Consider the following 14,914-nt stretch of genomic DNA (forward strand, 5'->3'; position numbering starts at 1 on the left):
AATGCAGTTAAAGTAAAAAAAGTTGGCGTGTTCATCAACGCGATCACAGATTTGAAACATACCCCTCCCAAGTCACTTCTTTTTAATAATAATTAAATGCAGTTAAAGTAAAAAAGTTGCCGCGTTCATTAACGCGATCACAGATTTGAAAAATACTCCTCAGTAGATACAATAACCCTCTATATGACATGAACTACACAACACTACTGTACTACGTTTACCTTGAACGCCGAGAGAAAACAGAAGCATCGCCACCAAAATCTCAATTCTGCAAACCGCCATTGCAACATCCACTTTCTGGGTGTAGATATGACGATATGTGGGTGGGATCAGCGCAGTTTACTTTATTTTATAATACCCCATGCGTAATCACGTGGTGCTTTAGAGGGCACGCCTATGCGTGGTTGACTCTTTAACAAAATGAAGAAATTAAGCAGGCGTGCCAGTAATACCATTTAAATTTGACGTAGAATATTTTAATATTTGTCTTTATTATTGTCACCGGCCTCGGTGGCGCAGTGGTTAAGCCATCGGACTACAGGCTGGTTCGCAATGACATGAGACAGAATGCCAATGGAACTTTGGGAGAGATAATAAAATTATAACTGTCGCAAAATTTAGGATCCTATCATCCAGCATTACGAGATGCACCTCACGGCCAACAAGGTGCCCCAAAAGGGGAGTTGTGCTGTATTGGCCATTCTCAAAGAGAATGTTACACCCCTGCACCACCACGGTGAGGTTACAGCACGCGCAGGGGTACTATATATATATATATATATATATATATATATATATATATATATATATATATATACTCTAGTCCATTGTGAATAAGTGATAGGACACACCACCAAGGTCAAGGTCATCTGGAGTCAATACCGGGTCTGGTCTGGTTTAACAGGTATTAGGCGTGGCTGCCTTTAGAATTGCTGGTCTGGTTTAACAGGTATTAGGCGTGGCTGCCTTTGAATTGCTAGTTTTGTTTTGATAGTTCTTAGGCGTGGCTGCTTTTAGAATTGCTGTTTTTTCAGTTATGCAGAGCAAATAGACGAGCTACCAGAAGTATTGGTGGGCAAGGTGGACTTACTCCCGGAGTTACTTAATAGTTCAAGGGCTAAAAATACTTGTAAAGCATATTATGGTGGTTTTATTAGGTGGAAAAAATGGGCCTTGAGTAATGATTTATGGGATGGGAACATTTTGCCAGCTGATTCTTTTCATGTGGCACTCTATTTAGCTTCGTTGATTCAAACTGCTAACACTCCGAGTTCGGTTATTAATGCTTTTTATAGTATTAAATGGGCGCATAATTTGTATGATTTTCAGTCACCTACTGATTCTAAGCTAGTACAAAATATATTAGAGGCAGGAAAAAGACGGTTATCTAAACCAGTTAATAAGAAAGATCCAATAACTGAGAATGTTATCAGATATGTATGATCGTGTATATTCTGAAGGAAATGTTAAAAATCAAAGGATTATTTGTGCATGTCTATTGTCTTATGCTGGGTTTCTAAGAAGTGAAGAGCTACTTCATTTGCGATTTTCTGATATTGTGATAGACCGTACTCATATGAGTGTGTTTATAGAATCGAGTAAAACTGATAAGTATCGTGATGGTGCTTGGGTGCTGATTGCTAGAACTGGTACCAAGTTGTGTCCAGTTAACATTGAACGTTTTTTAATATGGACAGCACTGAGAGATTAGTGAGAATGCCAAAGATGGCTATGTTAAAGATGCTTTTTGTGAGAGATTAAAAGTTTCGAAAAGTTTAGGTTTATAATTTTAAACATAAAAATGGTAGATTTATTGTTTTGCCAGTTTGCCCGTTCTTTTAATTCAGTCGGTCAGGCCTAGCGCTTATATCAATAAATAATTCAATATTGATTGAAGTGTATGTTTTCTATGGGAGTGTTGGAAGATCAAGGGAAATGTAATTTTCGTCGTTTGATCGTAGAGAATTAGACGGAAATTATTTTCCCTTGATTTGGGATGAGCTCCCATAGGTGGCGTAGTGATGAGTTGTTTTGCACGTGCTGGATGAAGCACGTGTTATTCAGCCTAGGAGACCGACGGAACAAGTTGGGTTTTTTGTTTTGTACGAGTTATTAGAATGATATGGTGTGTAATTTTCGTCGATCGGTCAGGCCTGGCGCTTATATCAATAAATAATTCAATATTTCATACCTAACCGTTCTTCATAACTAAATGTACAAAATAGGCTCAAGAAACTTCACATGATGTCAGTTATTATTTTCGATTAATAAAAACTACGAACTTAAAAACGCCATTTTTATTGTCAACTGGTTGTGTCAAAAACATTACTCGGTCTACTGCGTATTACTGAAATGGTGATACCAGTCTATTATAGACAACCCGGAAATGCTGATTAAAGTCTAAGAAATGTCAATAATGTCACGTGTTTGGGAGGTACTCGTTGGGTTGGCATAAATTATACACAGAACGAACAAATATGTGATATCATTAATATTATAATGTAATTGTGCAATGCCAAGAACCAAATTCACAGATACGTACATCTTTTTCAATATTTGTTTAAAATTTATATTATAGTTTTACTTGAATTCCGGATTTAGGGTTGTTAAGACTTCTCTTTATTGTCAATGCAGTGGTGTACGTGTATGATGTACGTGTGGTGGTGGGATAAGAACGGGGGTGGCAATTTTTAATGTGGGGACTACACTCTCTACTCTAGTGTTTACAGGCACAAGTCAGATTTTTATCTCAATTATATATATATATATATATATATATATATCGTTAAAAAGTGTATGTTTTTCTCTACATGACAGGCTTGTTTCGTGAGAGAGTTGAATTATTGCTCTCACTCATCAGATGTAGATTTAATTACACCGTCAACGGAAAGCTGATGACGTAATCAGCTTTCCGTTGACGGTGTAATTAAATCTACATCTGATGAGTGAGAGCAATAATTCAACTCTCTCACGAAACAAGCCTGTCATGTAGAGAAAAACATACACTTTTTAACGATATATCTGGCTCCCACACGGTTGAGCACTCTATAAAATAGCGTCTTTCAACTCGAAAACGACTACTATATATATATATATATATATATATATATATATATATATATATAGTTGGACAAAAAACACAAAACCTTAATTTTCGTCCTCGAGTGGTCACACCACCCCACCCCTTCCTCCCCGTCTCCTACGGGCCTGGGATATATACAAATAAACAACAACAAAACCCTTCTCCTTCTCCGTCATTGCCTACAATAAAAACAAGAGTGAAGGTGAGGTACAAGATATATGTCCGTCAAAAGCAGAGCTGTCAACCTGTGGCAATTCTTAGGCGTGAGGAATTTATACGTCAGGGTTCAGAGACTGCAGGCTCTTGGTCAGGTCCAGGGCGAAGTTTTTTGTTGTTGTTTGTTCACTGCATAATCAGTATATAAATCCATTCAGCTCTCTAATATAAACTACGATTATAAAATATTTTTTATTTTTAAAAAAGGCGTGAGATTATAGTAGTTACGTGAGAGCGAGTTGTTTGTTACAAATGCGTGAGACTCGCGCCAAATGCGTAAGAGTTGACAGGTATGCAAAAGTAGGTTGCGGTGACCTGCGCCATATTGCGCCATCCCAAGTTGTACTTGTTTACAAGGTTTGATGATCCTATAGATATGAATTGGCCCAGTTGGTTGAGCGGCTTTCCAGACGGTTCGTTCTCTGGACGTTTCGTCCACAGATGATTCGTCCACCGTACAATTCGTCCACCCACCTCGGACAATTCGTCCACTCGATTACAACATTCAGACCAATAAACAGTGTTTGAGATTAAAAAATTTGGGCAGTATCCCAGATGGATACTAACATTTCAAAATCTGGTATCCCACCTGAGAATTTAGTATCCCACTTAAATGAAATTCATAAATTACATCGTAACAAACTTGGACGACACTGTTCTCGTTCCCATTGCTATTGGTCCAGTGCAGCATTAGACTGGGTAGGAGCTCTAAAACTTCACCAGTAAATGACGACTTTCATTGTTTTTGCGAAAAATAAAAACACAGGATTAAAAACAAAACCTCAGCATTATATTGTATCCTGGTGGGATACTGGGTTATTGAAGTCTGGTATCCAAACTTAAATTCGGGATATCGGGATACTGTTAATCTCGAACACTGATAAATCTAAAATGATATTTCTTAGCCATTGAAATGGTCAGTTATTTTTGTTTTGTGGTAGTAAACTACTATAGTATATGAAACAAACTAAATTTTAGTGGCACTACCAACTTGTTATTATCTGTCTGTGTTCATTATTATAGGCCTAGTACTTTATTGATATGTTGTTATTCAAATTGGTCTTCAATTACACCTATAATTCTGAGATACTAATTAGAAAACAAAGCTATAGTAGCTAAACCAAAATTTCGTCATTTATGTCAAAAATGCCATAACGGGATGTCATTCGAACTAACCAACCAATAAACAACGATATTATCTCCATTTCCTACCAAGTTTCAGCCAAGTTCTAATTTTTATTTTTTTTATTTTTTTTATCCCACTGCCCTCTTTCCTTTCTCTACTTTTTGAATTCGATCTAATTATTTTCAAATCTGGCAACTCCTCCTATCTTTCAACTTCTTTCACTGTCCACCTCCACATCCCAGTCCTTGTCTCTCCAACCGCGACCTGTGCTTGTCTCTTGTGGCTATCTGTGTCACACACCTAGCTGCCATTCCCCATCAGCTTTTAGCTGTGGGCTTAGTCTGACCACTTCGGGGAGTGTTCAGTAATTACTTCTGGCATTGTTAAGAGGCACTTGTAACCATCTACTATGCACCCCTACTACCGGCGGTCGTTAGTGCCGTGGGTCAGACCAGCTTTATTTGCGGCAGTCGACGAGGATGCCAGGTGGGTGCAGGGAAATACACAGAGACTGCACCCGTGGAGGAAGTTGAGACAGGTAGGCGATGGTGTGGACAGCTCAGAAGACGGAGTCGGAGGAAACTGACAGAAAGGGTCGAAACAGACTGAAATCGTGGGAGAAATTGGAAAGGTTTTTTTTTTTTTAATATATATTAAGATCATGAGAATGATAGATGAGACAGGTGAATGAACGTGTGAGCCAGCTTTGACGGGATTTGAACCACTGTCGTCAGGTTGATTGTTCAGCAGTTTATCCACTAGACCACGGAACTCACTAAGTTCTAAATTTAACTATAAAAATTATAGTGGATGCATTGTCCAAGAACAATGTTTGGTTGTGGACGAATCGTCTCGAGTTCAACAGTGGACGAATCATCTGCATCCCGTTGAGCTCTTGCCTGAGGTGCTTGCATCACAGGATCGGACCACCTCATTGGATCCGTTCAACTGACTGGATTTTTTCTCATTCAACCAGTGCACCACAAAGTGGTCAAAGGCCGTGGTATGTGCTTTCCTGTCTGTGGGAAAGTGCATATAAAAGATCCCTTGTTGCATTATGAAAATATAACGGGTTTACTGTGTTGACTACGAGTCAGAATTACCAAATACTTAGCATCCAATTGCCGATGTTTAATTAATCAATGTGCTCTAGTGGTGTCGTAAAAACAAAACAAACTTTAAACTTTTGTAAGAAAAACATGGCCCGAACAAGGATTTCGTTTAATAAGCAGTGTTTCAGGAAAGTACGTCATTGTGACCTACTTATGGTACACAGGGGCCCAGTGGTAAAGCACGGTTTGTGCGTGTTCGATCACCATCGGTGGATCCAGTGGGATATTTCTCGTTCAAGCCAGTGCACCACTACTGGTATATCAAAGGCCGTGGGATGGGGCATATAAAATATCCCAAGTTGTACATGCATGCAAGTTTGATGCATTGATAAGAATGAATGAATGAATGTTTAACGACACCCCAGCACGAAAAATACATCGGCTATTGCAAATAAATAAAGTGATGATCAACATCAATATAAAAATTCAAGGTTTAAACAAAAACAGTGTAAAGAACTGCAAAAATACAAATACAAATATCACAGAATTTTACGGACACCGAATTTTACTCTAAACTTCAATTTGTGCTGTATTGGCCATTCTCAAAGAGAATGTTACACCCCTGCACCACGGTGAGGTTACAGCACGCGCAGGGGGATAAGAAAGACATGCCCTGGAAACGTTTACGGACGAACAACGCCATTCCATATTTACAGCCCGTCAAATGGCGGTTTCGCAAGCCAGATAGGATAGGAACCGGAATTTCCGTAAAACATGTAATATACAGATATAGATATAGATATAGATAGATATCAGGGCCGTAGCTAGCGGGGGGTCAAGGGGGGCATTTGCCCCCCCCCCCCCGAAAAAAAATAAAAACATAGAAACTTAAAGAAACATCTTCTTAACTGTTTGAGGAGTTTTAGACTATTAACTAAAGTCCCCCCCCCCCCCCCCCGAATAAAAAATCCTAGCTACGGTCCTGTATATATATATATATATATATTATATATATATATATATTTTAGACTATATATATATATATATATATATATATATTATATATATATATATATATATTATATATATATATTTGGCGTTTTTGATGCGACAGTGATAACACACTACTTCGTCAAGTATTACGTCAAATATGTTGAGGTTTACCTTGATTAACTATCATTTATTATTTCTCACCCGCCAACCCCGAAAACGAAAGTATCAATTTATTGAGTAAATTCACCTATTTGCTACGCCGTTTTAATAAGCACTGTCAGAAAATGAAAGTGGTATAGTCTAATCCCGGAAGTTATTTTTAGTAGTTGTGTTCATCAAACATGCAACGACTTTTGCGTCGAAATCTACCCATTTCAAGGCAACGTGTCATAACATGTGATTGTATAAAACAGCTATTTGCTTCTGTTTGCTCATCGGTATTTTATTTGCGGGTGGCTCGATCCAGTATCTACAGTACGACTACTACTAACAGTGATACACAGACCAAAGATATGGCTGTTACACGGACAAACGCAATTTCAAAACAGAAATTTGACTACCTTTTAGTGTTAGACTTTGAAGCAACATGTGACAACAAATCGCGACTGATTCCACAGGTTGACCGAGCAGTTATAGCATAAACACAATATATTTCCTGTACATCAATGTATCTCTTTTCTATCTTTTTATCATTTTATTAAACATTATTTTTAATATTTCTTTCTATACTTTTAACTTTCATTTCTGGTTTTATTTTTCTTTACTTAAATTTCTTTGATTTAATTTTAATGGTGACAGTTGCAGATCCAGCCTTGCAGGATGAATCAGAAATTTTGAGAGCACTTTAAAAACAAATTAAAATCAAATTTATTTATTCTTTGTATGTATTAGTGTGTGGGGCATGTTAACTCAATACTTTTCTTAACACTTACTATGGCCCTTTAGACTATGTATGTATGTATGACAAAAGTTTGAAATTTGATAAATAAAATATGCATTCTTTTGAATGAAAGGAATATCTGAAATCCACCACAACACAATACTGACTCCCACAATGTAATGAATTGTAAAAAATCCAACACCACCACCCGCCTTTATTTAAAAATGTTGTGTGTTATTTTCATAGCTGTTGTTTTGCTCTATTTCAGGAGATCATAGAATTTCCATGTCTCAAAGTGAATGCGAAAACCCTGCAGATTGAGTCTCAGTTTCACCAGTATGTTCAACCACAAGTTCATAAACAGATTACACCATTTTGCACTGAAGTAAGTTCTTATGTAGCAAAGGCAGGAATGTACCTAGACCACAAGTTAATAGAGTTCAGCAGAGTGGGGGTGGAATCTGGTGATATGCTGTAGGCCCACAGTGAAGCTGGGTCTGGGTCTGGAGAGTGTGGCAGACCCCACATCTGGTGTATTTTGACATCTAGGTCTGTGAACTCTTACATGTTTTCAATATATATTAACTGTTATCTTTAGATATATATTTTTCTATAACACCAACAATAATTATGATAATGATTATGAGTCTGGTGAGTATGGTACCAGTCAAAAATGAAATGCACCATATCAAATGTGACAAGACACACTGTGTCTGTGCTGGTGTGACCTACAGATCTGGCAACAGACAACATAGAACATGCACTATGTTTTCAAACTGGCAGACTGGCAGCTGTAACCTGTGTGAGCCACATTTTAGCCTGTTTTTCTTAATAATCAGCAGGAAAGATTCTCATAATTTATATGACCTTTAGTGATATTCGAAATGCATATGTGTACACATAATAGTAATGAAGCAGGTCGGCTCACTTCCAAAACTCATCACAATGCCTGATCAACGAATCTCAATCTGGGTAGCTGTCCCAAAAAAATTACTGACTTGCCTTAGTGCTTTAGTACGTGACAATTCAAAATGATGGACTCACTCCAAGACTGGTTTGCCCTCTACCAATTCTGAAACTCCCCACTGTCCCCTACAGGTTATCAACATGACTCAATGATTGGTCAATTTATTCTACATTATTTTACTGTACTGACATAACTGTATGCTTCTGGCTAGGTGTGTTGGTATTTGTTGGGTGGTAGGTAGGTATCACAGGCCTTGTGATTTCAAATATGCAGGTTGGCTAAAAAGAGTTTGCCAAAATCTGCTTTTTACAGTCTTTAATTGATTTAGAATAACTTATTTTAAGTGGGCATCCCTAAACATATGTTGACTCAGTTGTCTGTATTTTAAAGCTGTTCATTGATATTCCCCAGTTTATTTTAGGTTTTCTTTTCTGAAATTATGAATCAAGAAGTCCAGAACCTCATTTTAAAGGTATGGTAGGTTAAGAATTAAACATCACTAATGCTTGCATTTCAACTTTGTGAATTGAACAATATTTATTTCTGTTAGTATTTAACAGTTGAGATTGGTCAACAGCCATAGGGAGGGTACCTCTGTAGGCGGGTCGATTTTTCAACATTATTTTGGGCTATGTGGGCAATTTGTTACCCACCTGTTTGGTACTTTGTGTTGGCAATGGTGGGTGTGGCCTACCTTAAAATGCAAGCCCAGGTGTCACTAAATGCAACAAAAAAAACCCTGAAAACAAAAACAACAACTGATGGCCAGTGTTATTTTTCAGCTCACTGGCATCATTCAAGACATGGTGGATGGTAAACCTCATTTGAAAGAGACTCTGGAGGTACGTTTTATCAGTTATTGTACATCATCTTTTTGTTGGCGGAGAGTAAAATGAAGACCCTAAAATCTTAATTATTAATGGATATTATTATATATATTTTTAGGTAGATGATAGATGCTGTTTAAAATTACAAACCTAGTATAGGGACACTTATGGTCTGTTTTGTTTTTAATACATATCCTCAAATTATTTTCTAGTTAAAAATCTGGTTCTCTTCCATTTCAAACAGCTAACATGAGCTACAATGAACAATGATCAAACTCATACCACATTATTTGAAAGTTAATTTGGGTAGTTAGCTTGTTTGGTACACATTTTCCCTCCTTTTTTGCATTTTGTTGAGTTTAAATAAGAATAACTGAATATGACTGTATGATGCTGGATTTAGCTCAGTCGGTTGATTGCTCGCTTGAGGTGTTTGCGTCACTGGATCGAGCCATCTCGGTGAATCCATTCAACTAATTGGATTTTTTTCTTGTTCCAACCAGTCAAAGGCTGTGGTATGTGCTTTCGTGTCTGTGGGAAAGTCCATACAAAATATTAGAAAAAATGTAGCAGGTTTCTTCTTTTGACTACATATCCGAATTACCAAATGTTTCACATCCAATAGCCAAACCTTTTCTGGATGGAGGCACAATTACCTAACTTAACCTAATTAATCAATGTCCTCAAGTCGTGTCGTTAAACAAAACAAACTTTAAACTAGCATATATATATATATATACTCTTCAAAAATACTTCACCAAACTGTTAACGTTATCTTTTGTTCACTTGACATTTAACTTTATTGACTGCTAACTTGTTTTAGATGCAACCTTTTCAGTATGATTTACACATGTTTTAGCATAATGTTCTATGTGCTGCTACCTGTGTATGATATAATATGAAATAAGACATTTCAAATACTAGTATGTATTTGTTAAACAATTTGTTTTTCACTTTTTTCTTATTACATAGGCTTTTCATGAGTGGATGTTATCCGAAGGTTTGATGAAGGACGGGGTCTCCTCCATATTTGTCACGTGTGGAGACTGGGATCTCAAAACTATGTAAGGATTAACATCTGTTGTTAAAATAACAACACCGTATTTAAAAAAACTCAAGTATGATTTTTACCTAGATAACCGATTGTTCGATTATGTGAATTATATAAGAATTGTTTGACATTTTAAATTTATTTAACAGTCACAAATTGTATAAAATTGCGAAGTAATTTTGTACTAAATTTGTAATTGTTCTACATTGATAAATTCACACAAAAAAAGCAAACAATTTTTATAATTGCAAACAACACAACTTATTTAATTAAAAATATACATAAATCAGTTTTTAATGTCCTTTCATGACCTGTTTTATGTAATGACATCACATTTGACGTCATTTTCCGAGGTTTATTAATACTTTTAACTTTATCTTGTAAATATGATGGTAAATATAAAAAATTAAAAAATCAGTTTTTCCTTTCAGGCTTCCCAGTCAGTGTAAATATTTTAATATTCAGCCACATCCTGTTTTTTCACGATGGATAAACATTAAGAAGGTAAGACTTTTAACTTACTAGACCATAATTTTGTATCATGAAACATCTTTTGTTGATTTGATGTTTTGTATATTAATCACTTAACAAATTCTTGCTACTTTGTTTTTAGGCTACTCTTCCTTAATTAGATACTTATTCACTCTGTTGTAAATCTATGCCTCATCAGTAAAGAGTTAGAAAGAAACAAATCTGGCACATTTATTACAATGCAAGAATAAAAGGCATTGACAGCTATTAGTGTTAAAGTTTTTTCTACTTTGGATATCTTGAACAGTTATAAATGTTCAAAACATAAATCAATGGAATATAAAGTTTGCATTTACATATACATGGTATTAAAACAATTGTATATGTTTTTGTTTTAATCTCAAACTAAAATTTATAAATGATTCTGAATATTGAGTAATTCACATAGAATAACATTACTATTAATTGATTCATTAAAAACATAGTTTGATTTGTATTTTTCTCTTCAGTCTTTTGCAAACTTGACTGGTGTGTTCCCTAGAGGCATGATGGGTATGCTGAGCAAGTTGAATATACCACACAAAGGCAGACACCATAGTGGAATAGGTATGTATGGTTAGTAATGTTGAGAAATGGTTGCAATTGCATCATCGACCAATAGTTATAATATTGGCAACCAATTAATCAACCTATTAACATTCAGTCAGATAGAATAATACAAACTAAGAACAATTTAAATGATTAGACCCTACAAATTGCTAGCTCTACCATCAGTACCTATTCAGTATCCATTTTCTTTATGTACACTGACATTTGTTTTTTAATCTTGGAATATTTATATCAGTTTCAACATCTACACTGTAGGAACAATGATTAGTTAACATTTTCTAAACTGAGTATGATTTTTATTATTGATCATCGCATATGACAGTAAGCATACAAGATAAGAGGCAAATTCGTGCAAAAAAGATAGCATTATTTGTGCAAAATGAGCTTGCCTAAGACCTTATCACCATGTATTTCCATCATTCTACAGGCAGTATTAGTTGTAATCCATGTAAAAATGCATAGTGGTCGTTTGCAACCTTATACAGCCATTGGTGTGATGCTAATATGAATAAATGTTGTTATCCAGATTTTGGCATTTTTGTTTTATTTGGGCAAAAATCAGTCTGTCCCCCACCCCCTACAAAAATGGCGCCAGTACACTATGCATGTGGCATTGGTACAGCCCAACAGATCATGTTTCTATCACTACAGTCAAACATTGGAACATCACCAATGTCTAATGTAGAAACTATCAATAAGTGTCAGTTCGACTTTTAGAATCATTTCTACTATTGTCCATAAGTTGATACTTGTTTTGTCTTATTTTTCATTTCAACTTATTTTCGTGCTTATATCCAATTAAGGTTCAAGCACTCTGTCCTGGACAAACACCTCAGCTATCTGGGTTGTCTGTCCTGGACAGTGGGCTAGTTGTTAGTTGGTTAGTGAGAGAGAAGAGGGTGTAGTGGTCTTACACCTACCCACTGAGCCCTTAAGAACTTGCTCTGGGTTGGACCGGTACCGGGCTGCGAACCCTGTACCTACCAGCCTGTAGTCTGATGGCTTAACAACTGCACCACCTAGGCTGGTGTTTTGCCTAAGACAGACCCATAAGAGATCATTTTAACGTAGTCCTACTTGGGGGTGAGGTAGGGGATTGTGGTGGCCGTTAGTAATGGTAACGGCATTGGATACCATTTATCTCACGAGTTGTTTTAAAATGTATCTAACGAGCAAGAGTTTGATACATTTTTAAACGAGTTGTGAGATAAATGGACACGAATCTAATGGACACGAATGTATTATTCTATTTCTTATATATCCTCAAAAAACAGGTTTTAAGCAAATTTTAACATCTTTTTCGACTAAAAGTTATTTACAGTCGACTTGTAGCCGACTTACGCATCACAGACACATGAATGTTGGGTTAACTATATGTCAGTCTGATTGATTTCCATTGTGTAGTTTTTTTTATTGATTGTATGTTCATCATCTAGGAGCAGCTGGTCGTATTTCTTAAAATTGTTAACACACGAACATGTTTTAACAACCATGTGTAACCAAAAATAACGCATGGTGTTCTCATCAACGTGTGTGTAAGAAAAAAATGCTTGTTTTCTTTTTTCAGATGATTGTAAGAACATTGCCAGCATATTGATAACCATGATTCAGCAAGGACACATATTCCAACAGACTTCTCATCCTGAAAAGCTATAGGCCAATATTTGGATACTGAAAACCAGCTTTCTAGATCTTCATCTAGTGATCTGAACTACTTTTATGATTCCGTCCATTTGTACATGTTTTATTTCATTAGATCTGTGCACATAATGGTCTGGCAAAAATGCAGCTATGAATAAACAGGCCCTTGGATCAGTGGTTAAGAAATACTATTACAGAGCACCATGACATCTAAAACCAAGGTCATGCCTTGCCAGGGACAGAGGCAGCGACAGTTATCTCTGCCTCAGAAAAATCTGAAATAGAACCCTTTTTTAGTTTTAAAATACCCTTATTGTCTAGCTGGAGAAGACTGTATATTAATATAGTGATAAAGACATTTTCAAGCTGTGTGATTAATTTTATCTTGGATCACATATATGTGCGATCTAGACTGGAATTTGTAAATGGGGAATTCCCTTTTTATTTTTACTGGAGTCAGTGCCTTTTTAATACTGATGTCATGTCTGATTTACAAATTATATCACTTTGTATTTCAAACATTACACAAGATTGCTGCAGAGTATGATTCTTAATTAAGTCCATGAAAGAAGGATTGATTAATAGATTTAAGAAAGTGTAGTTATATATGATGTTAAATTAGAAACCATTTTTGTCAAAATTAAAAGAAGGTACCGGGTATGTAATAAATACAGAACTTCACATACGTTGTTTTCGCTTCCTATTTATTGCACTTATTTATTTTAGGCAAGAACATACCACTCAACCACTATGCGGTGATATGGTGTATATTCTTGCGCAAAATAAACTTGTGCAATAAATAGGAAGCGAAGTGAAGTTCTGTACATGTAGTGACCCAATTCCGTTTTTTTAAACCGATATGTGACCTGGTTTAGGCTAAATACAGCTATAACAGTTTATATGGAGAGACCTCTTAAAATACTAAATGGTAGGAAGGTATGGAGTTTAACATATACCGTACAGAAATAGCACTCAAGATAGATTTTAACCAAATACTTCTATTGTTATCAGTCTTTCAACAGAACAGATTGATTACCAATTTTGTTTTGCAAGGATAGCCAGATATGTGATCAACTCATTAGTTTGAAAGATAGCCTACTGATGAGACTGCAATGTGGTAAAACAAAAGGATTTTATTTCTCTCAATAATTCAAAAATTGCTATTTTTATAATTTGAGTAGATTCAGAATAATAAAATAATTTGGTTTGGGGGGGATGGGGGGGGGGGGGGTTGTTATAGACATATTTACTGGTGTAAACCATCATGTGTTTTCTTGATGTGTCAATTCCAACTATATCAGCAAAACATGAAATTAATCCATTTATACATACCATATGTATCTTGAAAACCGTAAATGATGGAGGAATTTCCAGTTTCAGTGTTAAAACATGTACCGATATTCTGGTTTACTGGTTTTGAGTGATTGGACTATTATGCAAACCAATTATCCCAAATTTTGTAATATTGTGTATAGACAAAGGAATTTGGCTTTGGTAATTACTGTATTATAAATGCTTTTGTACAAATCATAGACAACAGATATGTGTGATGTAATTTGGATATCTTTATAAAGGAACTAACTTTTGTAATTTGCACATCAAAGACAATGCTTTTTTAACATGTAGTAGGGTTTTTTTGGTTTTTTAATTTACATAGATTACAAAGTATGTGAGATTCTGTAATTTGTACAGATCATAGTCATAGTATTTGAGGGTTTTTTACTATGTACTTTTTTGTAATCTGTATAGATCATAGACAATATATCTGAATTTTCGTATATTAAAAAAAGTACTAGTTTGCCAAATGCTTAGTACTACTGTAACAGTGGTTTGTCAGTATCTTTTGTTTTCCTGGATGAAAATATTTGTGACGCTCAGTGGCTCATTTTGTCATCAAATGTTTTCTGTACTTAATGTTTTGTTTTTGTCAGCAAGGTACATACACTTGCTGTGAAGACTGTGCCAGTATATCTGTGCAGAGTTTATAAATTTCCATGTC

The 14,914-nt window shown here is 35.7% G+C and overlaps 2 protein-coding genes across 3 annotated transcripts in view; one reads left to right on the forward strand and one right to left on the reverse strand.

Moving 5' to 3' along the window:
* The window catches only part of LOC121376141 (zinc finger FYVE domain-containing protein 16-like), a 46,271-nt gene extending 43,965 nt beyond the window's left edge, over positions 1 to 2,306 (reverse strand). For both annotated transcript variants that reach the window (XM_041503946.1, XM_041503945.1), the window contains exon 1: positions 2,192 to 2,306. The gene's annotated coding sequence lies outside the window, so the exon portion shown is untranslated. The remainder of the gene's footprint in view (positions 1 to 2,191) is intronic.
* A 4,470-nt stretch (positions 2,307 to 6,776) lies between these two features.
* Positions 6,777 to 14,740, forward strand: LOC121376146 (ERI1 exoribonuclease 3-like). The gene is made up of 7 exons (XM_041503951.1): positions 6,777 to 7,086; positions 7,618 to 7,734; positions 9,099 to 9,158; positions 10,116 to 10,207; positions 10,626 to 10,698; positions 11,175 to 11,271; positions 12,842 to 14,740. Exons 1-7 carry the CDS (start codon positions 6,811 to 6,813, stop codon positions 12,928 to 12,930), a joined length of 804 nt encoding a protein of 267 aa, XP_041359885.1. The 5' UTR covers positions 6,777 to 6,810; the 3' UTR covers positions 12,931 to 14,740.
* The last annotated feature ends 174 nt before the right edge of the window (positions 14,741 to 14,914 follow it).

This window comes from Gigantopelta aegis, chromosome 6, assembly GCF_016097555.1.
Source record: "Gigantopelta aegis isolate Gae_Host chromosome 6, Gae_host_genome, whole genome shotgun sequence".
In the NCBI taxonomy this organism is placed as follows: domain Eukaryota; kingdom Metazoa; phylum Mollusca; class Gastropoda; order Neomphalida; family Peltospiridae; genus Gigantopelta; species Gigantopelta aegis.

Excerpts from the sequence above, each read along its gene's own strand:
- LOC121376146 (XM_041503951.1), top strand. The coding sequence starts at position 6,811 with ATGCAACGACTTTTGCGTCGAAATCTACCCATTTCAAGGCAACGTGTC. Across the intron at positions 7,735-9,098 it reads TTACACCATTTTGCACTGAA|CTCACTGGCATCATTCAAGA; the intron begins GTAAGTTCTTAT and ends GTTATTTTTCAG. Across the intron at positions 10,699-11,174 it reads GATGGATAAACATTAAGAAG|TCTTTTGCAAACTTGACTGG; the intron begins GTAAGACTTTTA and ends TTTTCTCTTCAG.